The sequence below is a fragment of the Somniosus microcephalus genome, chromosome 23 (genome assembly GCF_052327205.1).
Source record: "Somniosus microcephalus isolate GS21.2 chromosome 23, FLI_Smic_1.0, whole genome shotgun sequence".
In the NCBI taxonomy this organism is placed as follows: domain Eukaryota; kingdom Metazoa; phylum Chordata; class Chondrichthyes; order Squaliformes; family Somniosidae; genus Somniosus; species Somniosus microcephalus.
In genome coordinates this window covers 16,625,807-16,647,973 of record NC_141009.1, presented here as the reverse complement: position 1 = coordinate 16,647,973, position 22,167 = coordinate 16,625,807, and the positions used below count along the sequence as shown (strand labels likewise).

The 22,167-nt window shown below is 42.3% G+C and overlaps 1 protein-coding gene across 3 annotated transcripts in view; it reads left to right on the top strand.

The window, feature by feature from the left end:
- Positions 1–22,167, top strand: part of LOC147101684 (transforming growth factor beta receptor type 3-like) — a 141,549-nt gene that overhangs the window by 100,435 nt on the left and 18,947 nt on the right. For 2 of the 3 annotated variants that reach the window (XR_015073337.1, XM_085965488.1), the window contains exons 7-13: positions 1,248–1,422; positions 5,985–6,094; positions 8,341–8,478; positions 10,415–10,456; positions 12,847–12,990; positions 15,939–16,208; positions 16,752–16,818. Coding sequence is in view for 2 of the 3 variants with exons in the window: in XM_085965488.1 (XP_085821614.1) it covers positions 1,248–1,422; positions 5,985–6,094; positions 8,341–8,478; positions 10,415–10,456; positions 12,847–12,990; positions 15,939–16,208; positions 16,752–16,818 (946 nt within the window). In the remaining variant the exon portion in view is untranslated. The remainder of the gene's footprint in view (positions 1–1,247; positions 1,423–5,984; positions 6,095–8,340; positions 8,479–10,414; positions 10,457–12,846; positions 12,991–15,938; positions 16,209–16,751; positions 16,819–22,167) is intronic. The other variant, XM_085965489.1, reaches the window with a different exon arrangement.

The following is a 22,167-nucleotide window of genomic DNA, read 5'->3' as shown; positions in this document are numbered from 1 at the left end:
ATATTGTCACCCCCTCCTCTTTTTTCCCCCTTCCCTATTCCTCCTGAATACCTTGTATCCAGGAATGTTAAGTTTCCATTCCTGCCTTGTTTGAGCCAGGTTTCCACTATTGTCACTATATTATAACCCCATGTTGCAAACTAGTGCCTGCAGCTCACCAACCTTATTTATTACGCTCCATGCATTTACACATATACACTCCAAACCTGCCTTAGCCTGCTTAGCATTGTTCCCCTGTCTGATCCCTCCTATTTCTGGACTACTCTTTATTCTGATGATGTTTGTCTCGCTCAGTTCTCTATGTGCAGTGTTTCTCCTCTCTGATGCTTCATCCTGGTTTCCCTCCCTCTGCATTAGTTTAAACCTTCCCCCACAGCACTAGTTAACCTTCCCGCAAGGACATTGGTCCACCTTGTACAGGTCCCTCCTGCCCCAGAACTGGTCCTGATTGCCCCAAGAATCTGAAGCTCTCCTTCCTGCATCATTTCTCCAGCCACAGATTAACCTACTTTATCTTGCTGTTCCTATACTCATTAGCACGTGACATTGGAAGTAATCTAGAGGTTACCACCTTTGAGATCCTGCTCTTTAGTTTCCTCCCTAGCTCCCGAAACTCTGCCTATAGGACCTCAATCCTTTTCTTTCCTATGTCATTGATTTCAACATGGACCACAAATTCTGGCAGTTCACCTTCCACCCAGAGAATGTTCTGCACCCGTTTTGTCATGTCCCCCACCCTGGCACCAGGGAGGCAGCACACCATGCAAGACTCGCATTGGCGGTGCAGAAACAGCTGTCCATCCCCCTAATTATCGAATCCCCTATGACAACTGCATTTCTACAAGATGATGCAATTCAAAGTTTAAAAAACATAATTTGTGCAGAGAATTTTATAATAAAAGTTGGATTGGTTCTGCCCAAGCTCCTACTAAGACTGACTATTAATAGCCATCACAAATTGGTGCCCTTTGTACTTTATCCAAATATATACATATAATATAAATCAATGGTCTTCCAAAATATGAAAAGTGGTAATGATCACTGATGTAAGACTTTGCTGACCAATGTAAAAAGTTCTAATTATTTTGGAAATATAAATCATTTCCTCAATGGAGTGCATTATACAGGTACTTAGTTTTTACCAGAGTAAACCAAACCTGCTGCTTGACAAAATAAAAAGTTGGAAAGGTGGCAATTGAATGTAAATGATACTCTGATTTAAGTAACAATATTGTATAATTTCTCAGCTATCTCACAAAATCAATGGAACATGGCCAGGATTGAAATCATCAGTTGCTTCTAACCTCCCAAAAACCTCAGAAGACCTGATGGATTGGGCTATTAAAAACGAGTTTGTTGCTACTACATCGTTGACAGAGATTCCATTGGTTGATGAGATCAAACTTAAATTTGATCTTCGTGGTAAGAAGAACAATAGTTGCACACAGCCTTTCCAAATGTTAATTAAATTATTTTTCGTTGGCAAAGAAATCATGTATGTGATGATGTCATGTAAACTATGTGAGCCAGGAATGGTACATGGCATGGGCAAATTCCAAAAAATGAAGCAGAGTAAAATTGGGAAAGGTGTCGGGGGCCTTGGAGAGGGTGCAGAGGAGATTTGCTGAAGTGGTGCCAGGGAAGCGAGACTTCAGTTACGTGGAGAGACAAGAGAGGCTGGCATTGTTCATTTTGGAGCGGAGAAGGTTAAGGGAGACTTAATAGAGGTGTTCGGGATCATGAATGGTTTTGATATATTAACTAAGGAGAAACGATTTCCAGTGGCAGAAGGGCCGGTAAGCAGAGGACACAGATTTGGGGTAGTTGGCAAAGGAACCAGAGGTGTGATGAGTTGTTGTGATCCTGGGGAGTGGTGAAAGCGGATTCAGTGGTGACTTTCGAAAGGCAATTGGATAGATACTTGGTGGGGTGGAGGGAAAGTAATTTGCAGGGCTGTGGAGAAAGGGCAAGGGAGTGAGACTAGTTGGACGAGTCTTTTGGGGAGTCGGCACAGACATGATGGACCGAATGGTCTCCTCCTGTGATTCTATGATAAAAGAATTTGCTCCATTATTAAAATTATAATATTCAAAAAAAGTTATTCTAAATCTATACACTGAATATTAAATATTATATTGTGTACATGTAAATGTTCCTACTGTTAGTAAACTATTCTAGAGATGGTACCATAGGTCGTCTCTCAGCCATATTTCTCACACTATTTGTTTAATCCATGCTATATCAGTCGAACAGCTTGTGGAAAAAACTGGAATAACATCATGATGGCAATAATAATCAGGATTTTGAACATTATTAAAATGTGTTTTAAAATGGAACACGTTCTTGTAATAGTATTTAACAACAATCTGATTTTTATGAGTGGGTGAGAAAGACCTTACCAGCACCACCAAATATGCACTTATGGTTCCTTTTTTTAATCATACTAGCAATCTCCTGCGGAGTTGCTCCTGGTGAGTCGGAGGATACATTGTTTTATTGTCCCCATGGCAGATCTTGTTGCACCAATTAGAGTTTATAGTATAGTATAATCGCTTTAAGTATATGATTCCCTCATGGCAGAGCTCATGTCCCACATATTGAGGTGAAAAGTAACTAAAAAAATTTTTAAATCTCTAATATTTCTGCACTTTTTTAAATAATAGGCTTTGAGTTTGTTATGGCATCAATTTGTATAGTATGATCATTTAAAGCATATAGTTCCTCCATAGCAGATTTCATTGCTCCACCTGCATCTATATGAACGGTACGTTTAAAAAAAACAATGCTTTTAATATTTGAGGTACAAAAGAGGTTCTCAGTCTACTTAAACACTTAAGAGTTGATGCCATACATTTGTAGAGTTTAATCACTCTACAAATGTATGCTTGTAAAGGATTCATGTTGTTTAAGAGTTTAGTGCTGACTTAACCAGCATGATGATTAGTTGCTCAGAGGAAACCTCTGAAGGATAAGGAGGAGAAAAGGTAATTAGGTGGAGTGCGGGGTCAGAGAGGTGCTATGGGTCAGGAAAGGGATCATGGGGTTGGGGGTCACAGTGTCAGGGTCTATGAGATTGGGGGGACATAAAGTGGTGGGGCATGAGGCCTAAGGTGGAAGGTTGAATTAGTTGCTAATGAGGAAAGGAAAGGGGCAAGTAGGTGGTGGATCAAGACCCTAAATCAGATGATCACAAATGAGTCAGGCAGGTAGCAGCGATCCTGGGAGGCCTGCAACTACAGCAAGATGAAAGGATATAGAGGCACTGGAGAAAGTGAACATTTCAAGAATGATACCAGAACTAAGAGGTTAGAACATCAGGAAAGACTGAACAGGCTGGGGCTCTTTTCCAGCGAAAAAAGAAGGCTGTGGGGTGACCTAATAGAGGTCTTTAAAATTATGAAAGAGTTTGATGAGGTAGACGTAGAGAAGATGTTTCCACTTGTGCGGGAGTCCTAAAATAGCGGTCATAAATATAAGATAGTCACTAATAAATCCAATAAGGAATTCAGGAGAAACTTCTTTACCCAAAGAGTGGTTAGAATGTGAAACTTGCTACCATATGGAGTAGTTGATGTGAATACATAGATGTATTTAAGGGGAAGTACATGAGAGTAAAAGGGATAAAGTATATGCTGATAGGGTTAGATGAAGATTGGTGGGGCACAATGGACATGATCTTCACCGCACGTCAATTACAAGAGAAATGCAGGGAACAGCACCAACCACTGTACATGGCCTTCTTTGATCTCACAAAGGCCTTCGACACTGTCAACCGTGAGGGATTATGGAGTGTCCTCCTCAAATTCGGCTGCCCTCAAAAGTTTGTCACTATCCTCCGCCTGCTTCACGACGACATGCAAGCCGTGATCCTGACCAACGGTTCCACCACAGACCCAATTCACGTACGAACTGGGGTCAAGCAAGGCTGTGTCATTGCACCAACGCTCTTCTCAATCTTCCTTGCTGCAATGCTCCATCTCGCCCTCAGTAAGCTCCCCACTGGAGTGGAGCTAATTTACAGAATAAACAGGAAACTGGTCAACCTCCGTCGCCTCCAGTCCAGATCCAAGGTCGTCCCATCCTCTGTCATCGAATTACAGTATGCAGACGATGCTTGCGTCTGCGCTCACTTGGAGGTCGAACTCCAAACCATCGTAAACACCTTCACCGAAGCATACGAGAGCATGGGCCTTACACTAAACATCCGTAAGACAAAGGTCCTCTACCAACCTGTCCCCGCCACACAGTGCTGCCCCCCGATTATCAAAATCCACGACAAGGCCTTGGACAACGTGGACCACTTTCCATACCTCGGGAGCCTACTGTCAACAAGGGCAGACGTCGACGACGAAGTCCAACACCGCCTTCAGTGTGCCAGTGCAGCCTTCGGTCGCCTGAGGAAGAGAGTGTTTGAAGACCAGGACCTCAAACCCGGCACTAAGCTCATGGTCTACAGGGCAGCAGTGATACCTGCCCTGCTGTATGCCTCAGAGACATGGACAATGTACAGCAGGCACCTCAAAGCACTGGAGAGGTACCACCAACGCTGCCTCCGCAAGATCCTGCAAATCCATTGGCAGGATAGGCGCACCAACATCAGTGTTCTTGCTCAGGCCAACATCCCCAGCATCGAAGCTCTGACCACGCTCAATCAGCTCCGATGGACGGGTCACATTGTCCGCATGCCCGATATGAGACTCCCAAAACAAGCGCTCTATTCGGAGCTCCGGCAAGGCAAGAGAGCCCCAGGTGGGCAGAGGAAACGCTTCAAGGACACCCTCAAAGCCTCCTTGAAAAAGTGTAACATCCCCACCGACACCTGGGAATTCCTGGCCCAAGACCGCACAAAGTGGAGGAGAAGCATCCGGGAAGGCGCCGAACACCTCGAGTCTCTTCGCCGGGAGCAAGCGGAAGCCAAGCGCAAGGAGCGCACGTCAACCCAAGCACCCCACCCACCTGTGACAGAGACTGTAGGTCCCGCATTGGACTCATCAGTCACCTGCGAACTCATTTTTAATGTGGAAGCAAGTCATCCTCAGTTCCGAGAGACTGCCTAAGAAGAAGAGAAGAGAAGGTGGGAGGAGGCTCATGTGGAGCATAAACACTGGCACAGACCAGTTGGGCCGAATAGCCTGTTTCTGTGCTGTAAAATCTATGTCATTCTGTGTAATGAGCAAATAGAATTTTGCAATTATAATATGATGACACATGATTTTGCCATAAAAAATTTCGCTCAAAATTTGTGACACAGGTAGTAAGTAAGCTTACCGTGGATAGAAATGCATCCCATATGCAAAACCTTTAATATAGATATTTATGTATGTAATTAAAAAGTTCTGGGAAAAATCAAGTCAAACTTTCAATGGCTTATAAAAAAAAAAATTCCTTATTTACAAGAATAGTTTATTTCAGCTTCAAATCTCTTGGTTGAAAGCCTCCACACAAATGCATCAAAATAGCATTTATTTTAATGTATCATGTGACACCCCTGCACAGTAGGAATCTCCCATTTGTTAGTCTTTACATTCCAACTTGCTGGTTTTGTTTCTTCTGAAAATTAATTAGAAATTAATTTAACATAATAAATCCAAAGTTTGTGGTTGAAAGAAAAGCAACAATTAAAAAAAAAAAAAATCAGTGCAGGGGAAAGAACTACAGTATTGGATATAGCATGGGTCAAATGCAGAGTAATACTCCTAATTTGTCTCAACAATGAAGGCCAGTTTTCTGCTGTGAAACCATAGTCTGGAACTGAGTTGAGATTGTCTCACATTAGTTTGACTTGGCGCCCTTCCAGTTATTAAAGAGAGAATGCTGTCATTTCGTAAATGCTCATTATGTATTACTTTCTCCCATTCTATTGCCTAACCACTTCATTTCCAGGTAGAAATGAATAGCATGAAGTTCAGCAGTTGTGGCGGGAGGACGGAGAATGTGGACATTTTTTAGAAACAATATTGGTGACTATTTATCTATTTTCACAGCAGATGATGTCCACACTTCCGCATCGCAATCAGAGTCTCCAGGCAAATATGTTCAGTCTGTTCACTGTGGAGAATCAGAGATGGAAATCACTGTTAACAAATTTGGGATGGTAACTATCAAGTATACTACTCTTGAAACAAGGAGGGGGTATTAGATTTGCACTGAAAATGGGCACAAAGTCAGTGGAACCTTGGTTTTGGGCCTCATTTAAATGCTGCTGGCGAGCTACAGGCACCAAACGGGTGCCCCACTGCAGCTCACTAGTTGTGGGAGGGTGGATAATTGCCTGGCTCCCACACAGAACATGGGGCAGAAGCAGGCCATGGTAATTCTGCTCCTCCTGGTCCCACAAAAATGTTCCCAAGAAATATTATGAACCTTCCCTTTAGCGGCCACCGGCAGTCCCTTTAAGGGTCACTGGTTCGGCTGCTCACTGCCTGGTACAAATGGACAGAGCGTGCATGGCACACACTCTGCCAATTTGTACCTGAATATTGCAAATTAAGTCTTTCAATTGGTGTGGGACCCTGAATTGCATATTTAAGCAGCCTTACGCCTGAAACAGGTGGGCAGGCATTTACAGACCTGTCTGGAAATTGTATAAGTCGTTGATCATGTCCCATCTGGACAATGTTTGCAGTTCTGGTCACTTAATCATGAGAAGATATAGCCCTTGCGAGAGTAAAGAGATGAGCAATGAGATGATTCTGTGTATCATGAGGAATGATTAAGGTAGATTAGCTCGTTTTCTTTGAAAAAGAGACTTTGAAATGAACTACTTCAAGATTTCAATATTGTAATTCTATAAAAAGTCAAAAATGGAATATGCTTAAATACTGCCATCGTTAACTTTTCACACCACAAGCTTGAAAGTACTGTCAGTAGCTCTTATTTCCCTAAAGTAAGGCATTCCACTCATTGGATGTGGGGTACAAAGCACAGATACCACACAGTAAGGTTTGAAGGCTTAGTTCGATGTGATCTGAACTAACTCATGATCAAATTAGAAATCTAGAGCTACTAAAATTATAATCAAACTCGAGAGTAAAGTGCTTATTTAACTCCACCCGAGTTGTTTTTGTTAGCTTGGTTTCAGCTTTTTTTTTTGATTACGCAAATGTAATATTTTCAACAAAAAAAAACTAAACTGAACTAAATTTGTCTTGTTTTAGCCCAATACAGTGTTTCTTACAAAAAGCAAATTACTGCGGATAATGGAAATTTGAAATAAAAACAGAAAATGCTGGAAATAATCAGGCAGCATCTGTGGCGAAAGAAACAAAGTTAACATTTCAGGTCGATGACCTTTCATCAGAACTGGTTAAAGTTAGAGATGTAACGGGTTTTAATCAAGTACAGAGGCAGGGAAAAGGGAGGGGAGGAAAGAACAAGGTCTGTGATAGGGTGGAAGGCAGGAGAGATTAAAAGATAAAAGGATGATGGTGCAAGGCAAAAGGAGATGGTAATGGGACAAGTAAAGAAACAAAAGATGGGTCTAGAGGAGGTGTAAATGAGATTAGCAGAATCATTACCAACAGCTGCTGTCCGAAAAAATTAGGGCAGAGGTTATGATCTGAAATTGTTGAACTCTGTGTTGAGTCCGGAAGGCTGTAAAGTGCCTAATCGAAAGATACGGTGCTGTTCCGAAGCTTGCGTTGAGCTTCAGTGGAACAGTGTAGGAGACCGAGGACAGAGAGGTCGGAGTGGGGCGGAGAATTAAAGGTGACCGGCAGCTCGGGGTCACGAAGTGGTCACCCAATCTACATTTGGTCTCCCCAATGTAGAGGAGACTGCATCGTGAGCAGCGAATACAGTAGACTAAATAGAAAGAAGTACTAGTAAATTGCTGTTTCATCTGGAAAAAGTGTTTGGGCCCTGGACGGTGGGAAGGGAGGAGGTAAAAGGGCGCTTGCCTAGGAGGTGCCATGGGAAGGGGAGGGGGTGATTGAGGAGTGGACTAGGGTGTCGCTTCAGAATTCTGAAAGAGGAGGGGGAGGGGAGGGGAGGGGAAGATGTGTTTGGTGATGGCACATCACACTGGAGGTGGCGGAAATGGCAGAGGATGATGGTTGAATGTGGAGACTGGTGGGGTCGAAAGTGAGGACAACGGGAATCCTATCGTGGTTCTGGGAGGGAGGGGAAGGGGTGAGAGCAGAAGTGCGGGAAGTGGGATGGACACGGTCAAGGGCCCTGTCAACCACAGTGGAGGGGAGTCCTCGGTTGAGGAAAACAGTGTTTCTTACTCCTACCATACAGTTTCTATTCACTAAGTTTACTGATCCTAGGCTTATATGTATTAATATTTGAGTTTAATTTAATCTTTTCCTTTTTTTCTGCTCTTTTTTCTTTTCACAGAACTCAATTCAGCAAATCACATTACGGGATGACAGCTGCAAAGCGAGCAGTAACGAAACACACTTCTACCTAAAATACTTTCCTTACACAGAATGTAAAACTACAAAGAGCTCAGATGGTCAGAACTACACGAACATAGTATGAGTAATCCCTCTTAATAAAAAAAATTCCAAGAAACGTTTATATTACTAACACAATGATTTTATCAGGATATAGCTACAATAAAACTAATTGAATAAGTTATCAGCATAAATCAATGTATTAAATGAAAATTCTGTTCATTTGATTCAAATAGTCCTAAATGTTATAAAGTGAAATAATTTTTACATATTACAGTGATTATTTTACCATATTTTATGCTTTAAAAGTGCGTACAGAGGCACCTGGAAAAAGTCAATGGGGGCAAAATTTGGTTACGTCCCATTTGGGGGCTGTAACTGAATTATCACCGGAGATTTAGCGACCGGTGCGGAAGTACCACCCCGGCCGCTAAATTCGGCTTACCGCGGCCGCTCTGCGTAGCGCTAACACGTTTCAGTGCCCTTCCCCTTCCGTTAAAGGGGAGGGACGCTGCGAGCTCTGCAGGGCCTCCGATGGCCCACACTAGCCCACCAGGGTGGCGTGGTGCCGTGGCTGCAGCCCGACACTGAAATGCGGCGCTGGGCTGCGCGATGGTGGCCACGAATCACGCCAAGGGCCGCCCTGAAGGGTCACGGCGCACGGCGGTGACACCATCGCCTGCGGCGCTAGCGCCTCAGTAGCACCCCACCGAATTTCTCGGGACCCCACCCAGGCGATAAGGCCTTTGCATCCCGTTAGCGCCCCCCCCAGAGGCGCTAACGGCAGGCGCAAAGGAGCCGAATTTCGCGGCCTATGTGTAGTACCTGGGGTAATATGAAAATCTCAAGTGAATAAGGCATGCACTATCAAACGGTACTCAAGCATGAGCCAACATCTTCAGAAAATGATGAAAGGAAACAAAAAATTGAGGAGAAAGAACTGTGAAATAAATGAATGAGGGCATGATTTTAGCATAGTTCCTAGAAGTTATTGATTGTCACTTAGTTAATGTGTTTAGAGTCTGGTTGGAAGCCATTTGTTTCCTTTTTTAAAGGAGTGCTACTTGGCCAGATATAAAATATGCAACAATTAATGACAGCTAGCTGGTAGTTCAGTTTGTGAGGGTCTTGCATCTAGCACCAATAGATCACATCCCTTTCCAAAAAGTACTGTTCTGTTACAATCAACCAGATGATTGTGGTGGGGGGCGTGATGAAACATCTGAAATCATGCTGTGAGGTTGCAGAGCAAACCTAAAGCCCTCTCTCACCAGGACCAGTCTTGTTGACCTCCTAGCATTTGGCTCAAGAGTGGTGGAAGTCTTGGAATAGATCACAATTTTCTAACAGATAGTGAGATGGTGTGTGGCACATGGGACCTTAAAATAGGGGGGGGGGAATAAAAACAAAAAGGGAGTCCAAGAACCTTCCCATATTGTAATGATACCGGTAAAAAGGTATTTCAATATTGTATAGACCTAAGAAAAAGCTAATGGAAACAGAACAATGATATTAGGATTGAGTCTTGGTCTATGTTGAGTTAGCAGATCTCAGGGCAGTGATGGGATGCTCCAATTAGCCTCTGCATCTCTGGGCTTGTGGGGAGGGGGGAAAGGAAAATCAGCCAGGATTCTCATTCCTTATCACTATCCAGCAACCCCTGCTGCAAAATTTGCAGGAAGCAACATTGGTTGAAGACAAGAACTGGTTTGGCTTTGATCCTCTCTTCCCACCCCCATGATCAAATAGCCTGCTGACAATCTGTCTAGATCATAAATCAATAATCACATGAGCAAGGTAATAGAGGGTTGTTGATGACTGTTGAACAGTACTATAGCATGTTGGTGCCTTCAGAAGAGGATGAAAATTAGGGGGAATAAAGGAACTGTTAAATAAATTAAAATACATAAACAGAATATATGTCAAATTCCACTGGACCAAATACTTGTTTTTACTTAAAACGATCAGTTTACACTTAAAAAATCAACTCTAACAAATTATCCCTTTCTATACAGCTAAAGGTGAAGTTGTACAATGGAACTGAAATAATTCATGATGTAAGTAACCTTCTTTTCAGTACACATTACTGATACAAACAGGTTTTGTTCCCATGCACAGCATGTTTGTAAATTTTAAAAGTGTACCAAAACATCCATTGCCGAGCACAAACATAACACAGAGGCCTAGAAATTCAGTTAAGGCCCGCCAGCAGGCTAACGCCCAAAAGTTAGCGCTGCGCGCGGAGCCAGGTGCGCCCGTCAGATATTCGGCTTTTGCGCCCCAAGTCGGAACCGGGCGCTATTCCAGGGTGTGCCCGCCCCCGCTTGGGGCGCTGAAACTGAATTTCTGCGCTGTAGGCCCCGCTGCGCCACCCGCTGCGGAGCGGCAGGCTGCGGTACTGCAGGCCTCCTCCTTCTCTTAAGGGGGAGGTGCCTGCAACAGCAAATGAGCCCGGCACCACGGAGAAGTGCCGGGCTCGCGGAAAGCAGCCGGCAATGCCGCGGGGGGGGGGGGTGGTGGAGGAGGCCGGGGAAGGAGGTGCGGGCAGGCGGCTGCCGAAAAGCGGCCGGCCGCACCTCCACCTTAAAGCGCCCCAGTAGCGCAGCAGTACGGCCCCGTTTTTCAATCGCTGTTTGCGGCCGCTGCAGAAGAGGCGGCCGCAACTAAATATGGGGTTTGGGCCGGAAGCGGGGCGGAACCGGGGCACTGCGCACACCGATGACGTCATCGGTGTCGGCGCAGCACTACCGGCTACCGCCGCCATTACCGCAGCGCTGAATATCAGCGCACCCGCCTACACTAGCGCAGAAACCCTATTTGGGCGGTAACTGGGCGCAAAGCCCACTGAATTTCTAGCCCAGAAGGCCTTGCTTCATATTGCATAGTGAATGTCTGGGGACCGACTGTAATACCATCAACAATAAAATAGTGACAAAAGAGATCATACCTGCACAGCAGAATGCTCCTCTGCCAGGAATATAATAAAAAGTAAAGCAGAATTAGGCTGGAATTTTCCCCTAAAAAAACGGGTGGGTTTGGAGCGTGGGGGCAGTTAAATTGTTAAAAGTGGGATTCCTGACCTGATCCCGCCTCCAACCCGCCCGTTTTACCAGAGGTCAGGATGGGGGGCGGGCGACGAACCCGCTCCCAGGGGGCGGAGCATTAATTTAAATATTGTAATGAGGCTGGAAGCCTCTTTTTTTCCCCCATCCATTTTGAACTTAACTGCCTCTGAACGGGTTTCACACAATTCGGGAAACCCAGCAGTTAAACCGAGGCGGGGACTGCTGCATCCGGGAGGTAAGTGGCTTTATACCTACCTCCTGGATCCAATTATTGCAGAAATTGACACACATGTACCAAGCCTGTCAACAATGTGGGGATAGGAGAAGGACTGCACCTTTTGAGGACACTGTGTTGGAAGTGTTACTCCATTAGGTTCTAGCTGAAAGATAGGCCCTATTTGGAGCTCAAGGGCAGCCTTCACTACCTGCAAATATATAATAAATGCTAACTATTTACAGTCTTCATACAATAATGAACATGCAACTTAATCCTCAAAGTACTGATAGAAATTCCAGAATACAATGTAATAAAAACAGAATTTGACTTAGCAGTCATCATTAATCAGTGGCCATGATGTTACACCCTACATGGCATAAATGCCCCTATTCTAAAACATTGTATCTTCCAACTCGCTGTGAACAACGACTACGGGAGATCTGCTAAATAAGGAACTATCAGCTGCCAAGTATTTATATAAAGTGACTATCTGGTTTTTGAATTCCTTGACTTTTTGGCACTCTGAATATTACAATACTACATAAGGTGTCAGCCTTGGCTCAGTAGTAGTGCCCTCACCTCTAAGTCAAAAGACCATGCATTCAAGGCCCGCTCCATTGATTTGACTACATAATCTAGATTGACACTTGAGTGCAGCACGAAGGACATTCTGCACTATCAGAGGTGCCACCTTGTGGATGAGATGTAAAACTGAGGTCCTGTCTGCTCTCTCAGGTGGATATAAAAGGTCCCATGGCATATTTGAAGAAGAGCTGCGGAATTATGGTGTCCAGGCCAATATTTATCAGTCAACCAACATCCTTAAAACTAATTATCTGGTCATTTATCTCATTACTGTATGCAGAATCTTGCTGTGTGCAAATTGGCTGCAGCATTTCCCTACATTACAACAGTGACTACACTTGGGGGGAAGAGTACTTAATTCGCTGCAGCGCGCTTTTGGATGTACTGGGGTCAGGAAAAGGGCTATATGAATGCAAGTGCTTTCTTCTTTTCAATGAATTTATCTCACTGCTCACCTGTTTTTAAAATGGCTGGCACGATATTTCATTCATAATTTTAACTGGAATTAAGCTTCCCTTTAATAATGAGATTCTATTCATTGTGACTTACGATTTTATTTTCTCCTGTTTTTCTTAATCAGGTGCTTTGCCCACGAGTGAAAACATTCTGTGATATCATTAAGCTAAACATTCCAGTAGAAAGAGGTTATATTAGAATTCTTGAGCTTCCTGACTTTGAAAAACCATCCTCAAAGGTTTACAACAACACACATGTCTATGGAGAGGTACAACAATATTTTACTTCAGTTTTATCCAGCATTGTCTAACTTTTATGTGTTTCAACTCTGACTGGCTATTATGCTTATATTTCTTTTACTCCATCACCTACAGAAATCTTTATAAAATATGTACAGTCGACTCCTGTTAGATGAATAAAATGTGGCAAATCATTTATCAGGAATAACATTTACTTATTATAAAATTACCAGACTTTTAACTATAATGAAATAGTTTTGACAGTGTAAACTGTTCACTGTTTTAAATGGGTACATTTTGGTAGATTGTAGAGGTACTGACACTATTCAAAGAAGAGCAGAGGACTTTTCCCAGTGTCCTGGCCAACATTTATCCCTAGACCAACGGCAGTAAAAACGTATTACCTGGACATTTATCTCCTTGCTGTTTGTGGGGCCTTGCTGTACACATTAGCTGCTGTGTTTGCCCACATTACAACAGTGAGTACTTAATTGGCTCTGAAGCACTTTGGGACAACCTGAAGACAATAAAAACATGGTATAGAAATGCAAGTTTTTTCTTCCTTTTCTTTAATAGAGGTTGTATGGTTTAAACAATTTGAACTACAAATCATGCAAATATGTAATCTCATTTAAAAAGTTTCACTTAAAGGGGCATCCACCTAGGGTTGTTCATAAACCCATAATAGTCTTGTTTTCCATAAAAAATGTAATTGTGTTTTTACTCCTCTCACTACTGCTTGCTGCCTTATGCTGATACAAGAATACATATGATACTTAACAATGCTACTATCACAGTAACGGTAGGCTATTGAGGTAATGCCATCGAGCAGAGCAAAGTTAGAGATGTAGCAGGTTTTAAGCAAGTACAGAGACAGGGAAAGAAGGGATGGTTTATGATCGGGTGGAAGATGGGAGAGATTAAATGACAAAAGGGATGATGGTGAAAGGAGATGGTAATGGGACAAGTAGAGAAACAGAAGATGGGTCTAGAGGAGGTGTAAATGGGATTATAGGCAACAGCTGCTGTCCGAAAAAATGGGGGCGGAGGCTATGATCTGAAATTGTTGAACTCAGTGTTGAGTCCAGAAGGTTGTAAAGTGCCTAATAGAATGATGAGGTGCTGTTCCTCAAGCTTATGTTGAGCTTCACAATACCCTATATGGTACTGCGTTCACTTGGACTATTACTTCCTTAAAGAAATCGAGGAGGTTGGTCAGGTTTTCCTTATGAATCCATTTTAGCTACTATTTACTAGGTTGTTATCTAGATATTCAATTTTACTCCTGGTAATCGATTCCTTTAAATTACACAGAATGGAGGTGAGACTGTAGTTGCAGTGGTCAGTTTTATCCCCCTTCTTGAATATGGGCACTACATTGGCCTGATTCCAATGTACCTCCTCAGTGTTCAGTGACTCAGAATCACAGAAACCCCACAGTGCAGATAGAGGCCATTTCGGCCCATCGAGCCTGCACCGACACATATCCCACCCGATCCCCATAACCCCTACACCAACACATATCCCACTCTATCCCTGTAACCCCACGTATTTAATCCCCCTAACACTAAGGGTCAATTTATCATCCCTTATAATGGAAGTAATTGGTTTACAAATCTTCTCCCTAGCCTTGTTCAGCATTCTGGAATAAATACCATCTTTCCCCAGTGCCTCATTTGTTTTGAGCCATATTAGTCTGTTCAAGACTTCCAACTTATTTATATAGAAGTAATTAATTTTACTTTGGTTAACTCTATTTCAGGAGGGATAATGTTGTTCATATCTTCCCCTGTAAATACGTGGAGGAAGTAAGCAGTCATAATATTAACTGTCCTGTACTCATCCTCAGTTTTAGTTCCGTTTGCATCTTTTATGGCTTTCACCTCTTCTCTGACTGCCCCATTACTGTTGTAGTACTGAAATAATCTTTTATCATTACGTTTAGTCTCTGCTGCTGTGCTTATTTCTAGGTTCCTCTTTGCCCCTCTGATCACCCTTTTAACTTGTTGCTGCATTTTTTAATTTACTTTTTGATTGGTGTCTCAGTTGAGTATAAGTTGTAATATATGTGATCGTCAAGAAAGCATTGTGAGTAAACATGTGCATTCCCACATGTGCACTCAAAAGATGAGAGGGAAATAACCTCATTTAATGCATGCACTAAATTAGAGTAAATTAACCCTTCAAAGTACATTATAGACTTTTTACTTGCTCTCAACCATCCATAATTTTATGTATATATAACATGAGATTTATAATAATTTTCTCCAAAATTTAACTGTGTGGTAATATGTGAATGACGAATACATTAAGGAAATTTGTTCAATAAATAATCATATATTAAATATTTATTTGATTAGATTAGTTATAACCAGTTCAAATCTGAAGTTCAAACACAATCTTAAATTAGACCATACAGATACCTTCTAGTAAACAATTCATGTTGAACTGATTAAATTATTCAGCTTTTTATGGATCCATCCTTTTTTTTGAATCTTCGCCTATATTCTTTCCTAAATATTCAACTCTATACCATCCTTCTCCAGCTAAAGGACCCACTACAGCATCCAATACCAAAGCTGCTTGTGACTCATCTGGGTGAAGATGAGATCCATGTGGTTTTCTATGGCAAGAGGGTTGTGGGATGATTCACAATGAATCAACTGATGAAATTGGTTGCTCATATTGATAGTGTTTTGGAACATTCGTCTTCGTTTGTATTCCAGCACACTTTCCTTCCTGTGTATCCTTTTTTTACATTAGTGTTTGCAGAGAATGAAATGCCCAACATTATTGATATGTTTCACAAAGTACTAATACAAACTGTTGTCTGATTTTTGGTGAAATTGAATTTAGCCTAAACCTAGAAAAGGAAATGCTACAATATGATGCTCTATTTTATTTTAACAATGAAGAAATTTTATTTCTTAATATGTTATGCTGCACAGCTTTGATTGAAATTTCATATTTTTTACAGATTTTAGTTGCTTCGATGGGATCAATGGTGTTTCAAAAAATGGAATTTCAAAACTGTTCTCTCATCCCAAGGTTTACGATCAATTCAATAAATAAAGATGTCATCCTTCCTAACATCTCAGTGGCTCTTATTAGTCGAGAACCACATAAAACAAAGTGTGGTCGAACAGAAATGTTGCACAACCGTTTCCAGTTTATGTTCCGTAATTTATGGAGCCCAATTGTTGAGGATGTAGACATGGAATGCAATATAAAAGCATGTACTGATTTGGTAAGTTACTGTTCCACAATATAACAATATTAACGGTTTACTTAAATATTTTAACAATATCAACCCTTTGAGATTATAGGACTGTTTGGTCCAAATTTTGCTCTATCTTTACATTTTTGCTAGTGATGTCACAGCATTATGCTACCAATTTTTTAATATACAACATTTTTTGAAATACACCTTGAGATGAATGTTCTGAAAAATAGCTGGAATGTTTGGAAAAACAAAATGAAAACACCAGGTAGAATAGTGCCACTGTTTCTGGTTTGTGAATCTATTGATCCTAGCTGCTATAGAAAATGAAAATTTCTGTATATCAAAAGTTGTTACTCGAATGTTTTGTCAATATTATGCAGAAGACAATAACATTGTAAATTTGCAGTCTAGTACAGTGAGGGAATTTTAGTGTAGAACCAGTATTACTAGTGCATGTAAAATAAACCCCAGAATCTTGTGTCTTTCTAGGGCTGTAGTTTGGATCGCATCACTATCACTGAATGAGTTACATCAAAATAATATAGTTTGACCTGTTGTTATTCCTAGGCTTGCATTGTTATGGAAAAAGTAACGAAAGCATTGAAAATTGACAACAGTATTCCTCAACAAACTGGTAAGTTCAGCTTTCTGATGAAGCACATTAACCACTTGGTTGTGGAAGTGTTTCAGTTTTTATTATTAAACTGTTTAATTTTATAATGTATTTTTAATTATTGTGCTTTTCATAATTTTTTACTTTGAACAATATCATTACTTGTTTGAATTTGTGTAATGAAAGGTAAAGAAGTGAAGACAAACAAATAGAAAGGAGAGGGTGAAGGCATAAAAGGACAGAGAGTGGCACAATGGGTTAAACCATTATTCTTTCACTTCTTGGATTTGGCTTAGGATCCAGTCTGGTCTGATGGGGAAAATCTCCTCTCTCTTTAGATTTACGGGATCTAAGTGAAATAAGTTTAGAACAGTTTTTGCCTAGTTCGTATTGGGCACAACACCACAAAACAAAACCAGACAGAATCTGGCACTCAAAGGGCAGAAGGTATGGGAATTAGAAATGTCACACGTGCAGTGGGGTCCTCTTCTGAGACTGACATTAAGGCACACTAGGGGGAGATTTATTTTATGCGATATGTGTAACAAACACATTTATCATAAATGGATTTATGATTTTTGTTACACTTAGCAATAGGGGAAACTTATCCCATAGTTGGAGCAATGTAGAGAGCTTTACTTTGCATGTAGTCCATGGTAGGGTTGACCTGCTGTCAAAGGTTAAAGCAGCCTTCAGGTTTCTCCCTTCGGTCACATTTGTTATGGTTTAAAGAAAAAATACATAGTACAATGCTGACTCAGATCACAGATCACAGATACCCCACAGTGCAGATAGAGGCCATTTTGGCCCATCGAGCCTGCACCGACACATATCCCACCCGATCCCCATAACCCCTACACCGACACATATCCCACCCTAGCCCCGTAACCCCACGTATTTAATCCCCTAACACTAAGGGTCAATTTATCATAGCCAATCAACCTAACCTGCACATCTTTGGACTGTGGGAGGAAACCGGAGCACCCGGAGAAAACCCACGCAAACACGGGGAGAATGTGCAAACTCCACACAGACAGTCACCCGAGGCCGGATTCGAACCCGGGTTCCTGGCGCTGTGAGGCAACAGTGCTAACCACTATGCCACCGTGCTACCAGCTGCATTTTGATGAGCACAACAATTCATGCCCCCTTTTTCAATGTAAATTTACCAAAAGAAGAGAAATGTGCTGATTGTAGAAACAGCTGAGTGGTTTCAAGTATTCTGATGATAACAGCATATTTTTTCCCACTAAATTGGGTTTCTGTCTGTCTTTTCTTTCATTCTGTTCTTCCTTCATTTCAATGACCTTCTCTGCTCATCTTCCAACCCTATACAGTACATTCTTTTGCTGATTGTTCCACAACATATTCAAATCCCTTAAGATTACTTGTTTTCAATGCTGACAACAACTATTGAATTGGTTTCCTAGAATACATAAATTTGCAATTAGTAAACAGTTTTTCAAATACATTTTTCAAATGTATGTAGGAGGTGGCACTTGACAGTGGCAGTGATATCTGATTAGAACATAAGAATTTTCAGGAATGGGAAAAACCATTAGGCCAAATAAGCCTATTCTCTTTTGATAGATCAGACCTCGCTACCCATCTTCTCTGTATATCCCTAAATCCATTTGCCTCTTGAAATGCATCGAACTGTCCCTTGAATTCAATTATATTGTCCACTTAACTGGCTTTCCCTGATGACTTATTCCTCAAGTTTATTCCCCTTCCACCTTCACAAGTGCCAACTGACCTTCAGACATCTTAATTTTTAACATGTGTCCCCTGCTTCTTGAACCCTTCACCATCATGAAGAATTTGCTTAGGTCAGCATTATCAATTCCCTTCATAATCTTGAAAACTTCAATTTACCTCAAACTTTCTGCTTTTCCAAAGAAAACAATCCGAGCTTCCTTAACATTTAATTTAGTTTAGTTCCTGATGCCAGGAATCATCTTTATTGCTCATTGCTCTACTTTCCCAAGGGCAAAAATATCCTTCCTATGATTAGGTGGCCAGGTCTGCATGCAGTAACTAAAACCTTAAAATTTGACTACTTTAAATGGAAAATTATACAGGGCATCGCCAATGGCCTAGTGGGTAAAAGACACTGCCCAGTGTAGCATTAAGCCATAGATACCAAAAGACAGCAGGTTCAAATTTTGGTCTATACTGAATTAGCCGATCTCAGCCAGGTCAGTAGATGGGGCATAGTATAACTAGCCTCAGCACTCCAGAGCTAAGGCGGGCAAAAGCCAATCAGTGTTCTTCTTCTTGATCACTATTCAGTAACCTCTGTCAGAGAGTGCAGGACTGTGGACTCTGAGTGGACAAATTGGGCTCACGTGGTCTCCGCAGTGAATAGTCTGCTCACACACTACATAGACTCGCGTAAAGAATAATACCTTTGGTCAGGAATCGGTAAGAGTCGGTGGGGGATAAATTAGTTAGGGCCTGCCTCATTGGCTGCAACCCTCAAGTAAGTCCTGGGGTGGGGGGGAGTGGGGAGGAGAATGGGAGGGCGCCTGAGCCGAGCCAGCTGCAGCCCACAGTAATGCTGTGGATGTGGGAGGAGCACTCCTGCTCCTAGCGGCTCCACATCATTAAAAAAAGCTTGCATCTTTGGTGGCGGCAAGGACCGCTGGTTAGGCCGCTTATAGACCAGGTAATGCTGAGCGGAGCTCCAGGCAGATGAATTTTATGGATGGGTCCTGTAACCATGGAGGTTCCAATTTGAATTGAGGCCTGTGCTTGTTTCAGGTGGTCGCCAGGGCAGCCTAACAAAGGCCCTGACAAATTTAGCAGTGGTATGGGTGCATGTACAAATCCGGTACGGGCCATCGCACTGCTAAATTTGTCACCATTTTGCCTGTTTTACTCCTGTAAAACAGGCACAACTATGTTGAATTTAGACCCTAGTATCTTCAGGACAAAAGTAGGGTGAGGGAGGGGTAAATAAAAAGGATGTGTTCACAATTTTGTCATTAAGTAGACAGAATCACAGTTAAAAGCAAAGCTTAGTCTGGTCTCGTTTGTTCAAGGTAAACAATTTTACATTTACTGATTATTACGCAATGGTCTGTTTTGCTGTTGTTCTTTAAAATGGTTCTGGAGCTGCTGGGTTGGAAAAAGTTAAATCTGTTCTCATGATTGGAATGGGCTGTCCTGGTTTTTGTCCCTGTAAAGCTGTAAACGAGCAGTCTGAAATTTGGCAGCTGACTTCATATTCTCTGACAACTTGCACCTCCTGAGGTCCTTTCATTCCAGTTCTTTTCCTGGTAATTACAGTTACCATGGTGATGAACTTGAAATGTGTCATCTAGTCAGGGTGGGATTGCCCTTAGGAAGGAGTGGAAGGTGACCTTGTTGGCAGGATATCAAACATTTAGAATATATGATGGTCAGAGAGGGGGTGCAGAGGATTTGTTTGTATCTTGCATGTGGACAGAAGCCAGTAAAAACAAGACATTAATCCTAATGTGACAAGAGCAAGAAAAACTAAGATTAGTGCTTTCATAATGTATAAGCCTTTTGAGCATTTGAACATAAATATTTTGTTGTTTTAGTTCCGAATGAAAAATGTACAAAGGCCTTTCCAGTTGGGGTTTCTTAAACCTCCCTTCCAGCAGCCCTCTGATACCTACACCAACTAGACATGCTTCTTTGGAGTAATTTTTCAACTTTGTCCTCTGTTAGGGAGCCTTGACTGGCAGTATTAGAGTCATAGAGTTATACAGCACAGAAAGAGGCCCTTCGGCCCATCGCGTCCACGCCGGCCATCAAGCCCTGTCTAATCTAATCCCATTTTCCAGCATTTGGTCCGTAGCCTTGTATGCTATGGCATTTCAAGTGCTCATCCAAATGCTTCTTGAATGTTGTGAGGGTTCCTGCCTCTACCACCCTTTCAGGCAGTGAGTTCCAGATTCTAACCACCCTCTGGGTGAAAAAGTTTTTCCTCAAATCCCCTCTAAACCTCCTGCCCCTTACCTTGAATCTATGCCCCCTTGTTGTTGACCCCTCTACTAAGGGGAAAAGTTCCTTTCTATCTACCCTATCTATGCCCCTCATAATTTTGTACTCCTCAATCAGGTCCCCCCTCAGCCTTCTCTGCTCCAAGGAAAACAACCCCAGCCTGTCCAGTCTTTCTTCATAGCTGAAGCGCTCCAGCCCAGGTAACATCCTGGTAAATCTCCTCTGCACCCTCTCCAAAGCAATCACATCCTTCCTATAGTGTGGCGACCAGAACTGCACACAGTACTCCAGCTGTGGCCTTACCAGTGTTTTGTACAGCTCCATTATAACTTCCCTGCTCTTATATTCTATGCCTTGGCTAATGAAGGCAAGTATCCCATATGCCTTTTTAACCATCTTATCCACCTGTTCTGCTGCCTTCAGGGATCTATGTACATGCACACCAAGGTCCCTCTGATCCTCTGTCTTTCCTAGGGTCTTACCATTCATTGTGTATTCCCTTGCCCTGTTAGTCCCTCCAAAATGCATCACCTCACACTTTTCAGGGTTAAATTCCATTTGCCACTGTTCTGCCTATCTGAGCAACCCATCTATATCGTCCTGTAGCCTGAGGCTTCCCTCCTCGCTATTTACCACCCCACCAATTTTCGTGTCATCTGCGAACTTACTGATCATACCTTTTACATTCACATCCAAATCATTAATGTAGACCACAAACAGCAAGGGACCCAGCACCGATCCCTGCGGTACCCCACTGGACACAGGCTTCCAGTCACAAAAACAACCTTCGACCATCACCCTCTGCCTTCTGCCACTAAGCCAGTTTTGGATCCAATGTGCCAAGGCACCCTGGATCCCATGGGCTCTTACCTTCCTGACCAGTCTCCTATGCGGGACTTTATCAAAAGCCTTACTGAAATACATGTAAACCACACCCACTGCACTACCCTCATCCGCACACCTAGTCACCCCCTCGAAAAATTCAATCAAATTGGTCAGACATTCAGTATGTCAGAAATTCAATGTGCCCGAATTTTGATTAAGTTCTACTGGTGGGAGTGCAAAGCCAAAAACTTATCCCTCTTGTGTGAACCTAGACAGTAAATGTTGGCAGGTTATTCAACTGTGGAGGATATCACGGTTGTCTTGAACCTGTCCTCGTCTGAGGCTCTCGCTAGTGCACTCTACAGCATTGGATAGTAATCGGAAGCCAGCACTACCATTCCTTCCCCCCCCCCGCCCAACTTGCTGAGATTAGCCAATTTAGCTCAATCTAGTGATCTTCGTGGTCTAATTGACTCAGTACCACATTAGATGGTAAAATTATTTACTAACCCATTGGGTAGCTTCTCAATGCTGCATATTATGTTTTACAGAACTTTCTGAAATAGTTGC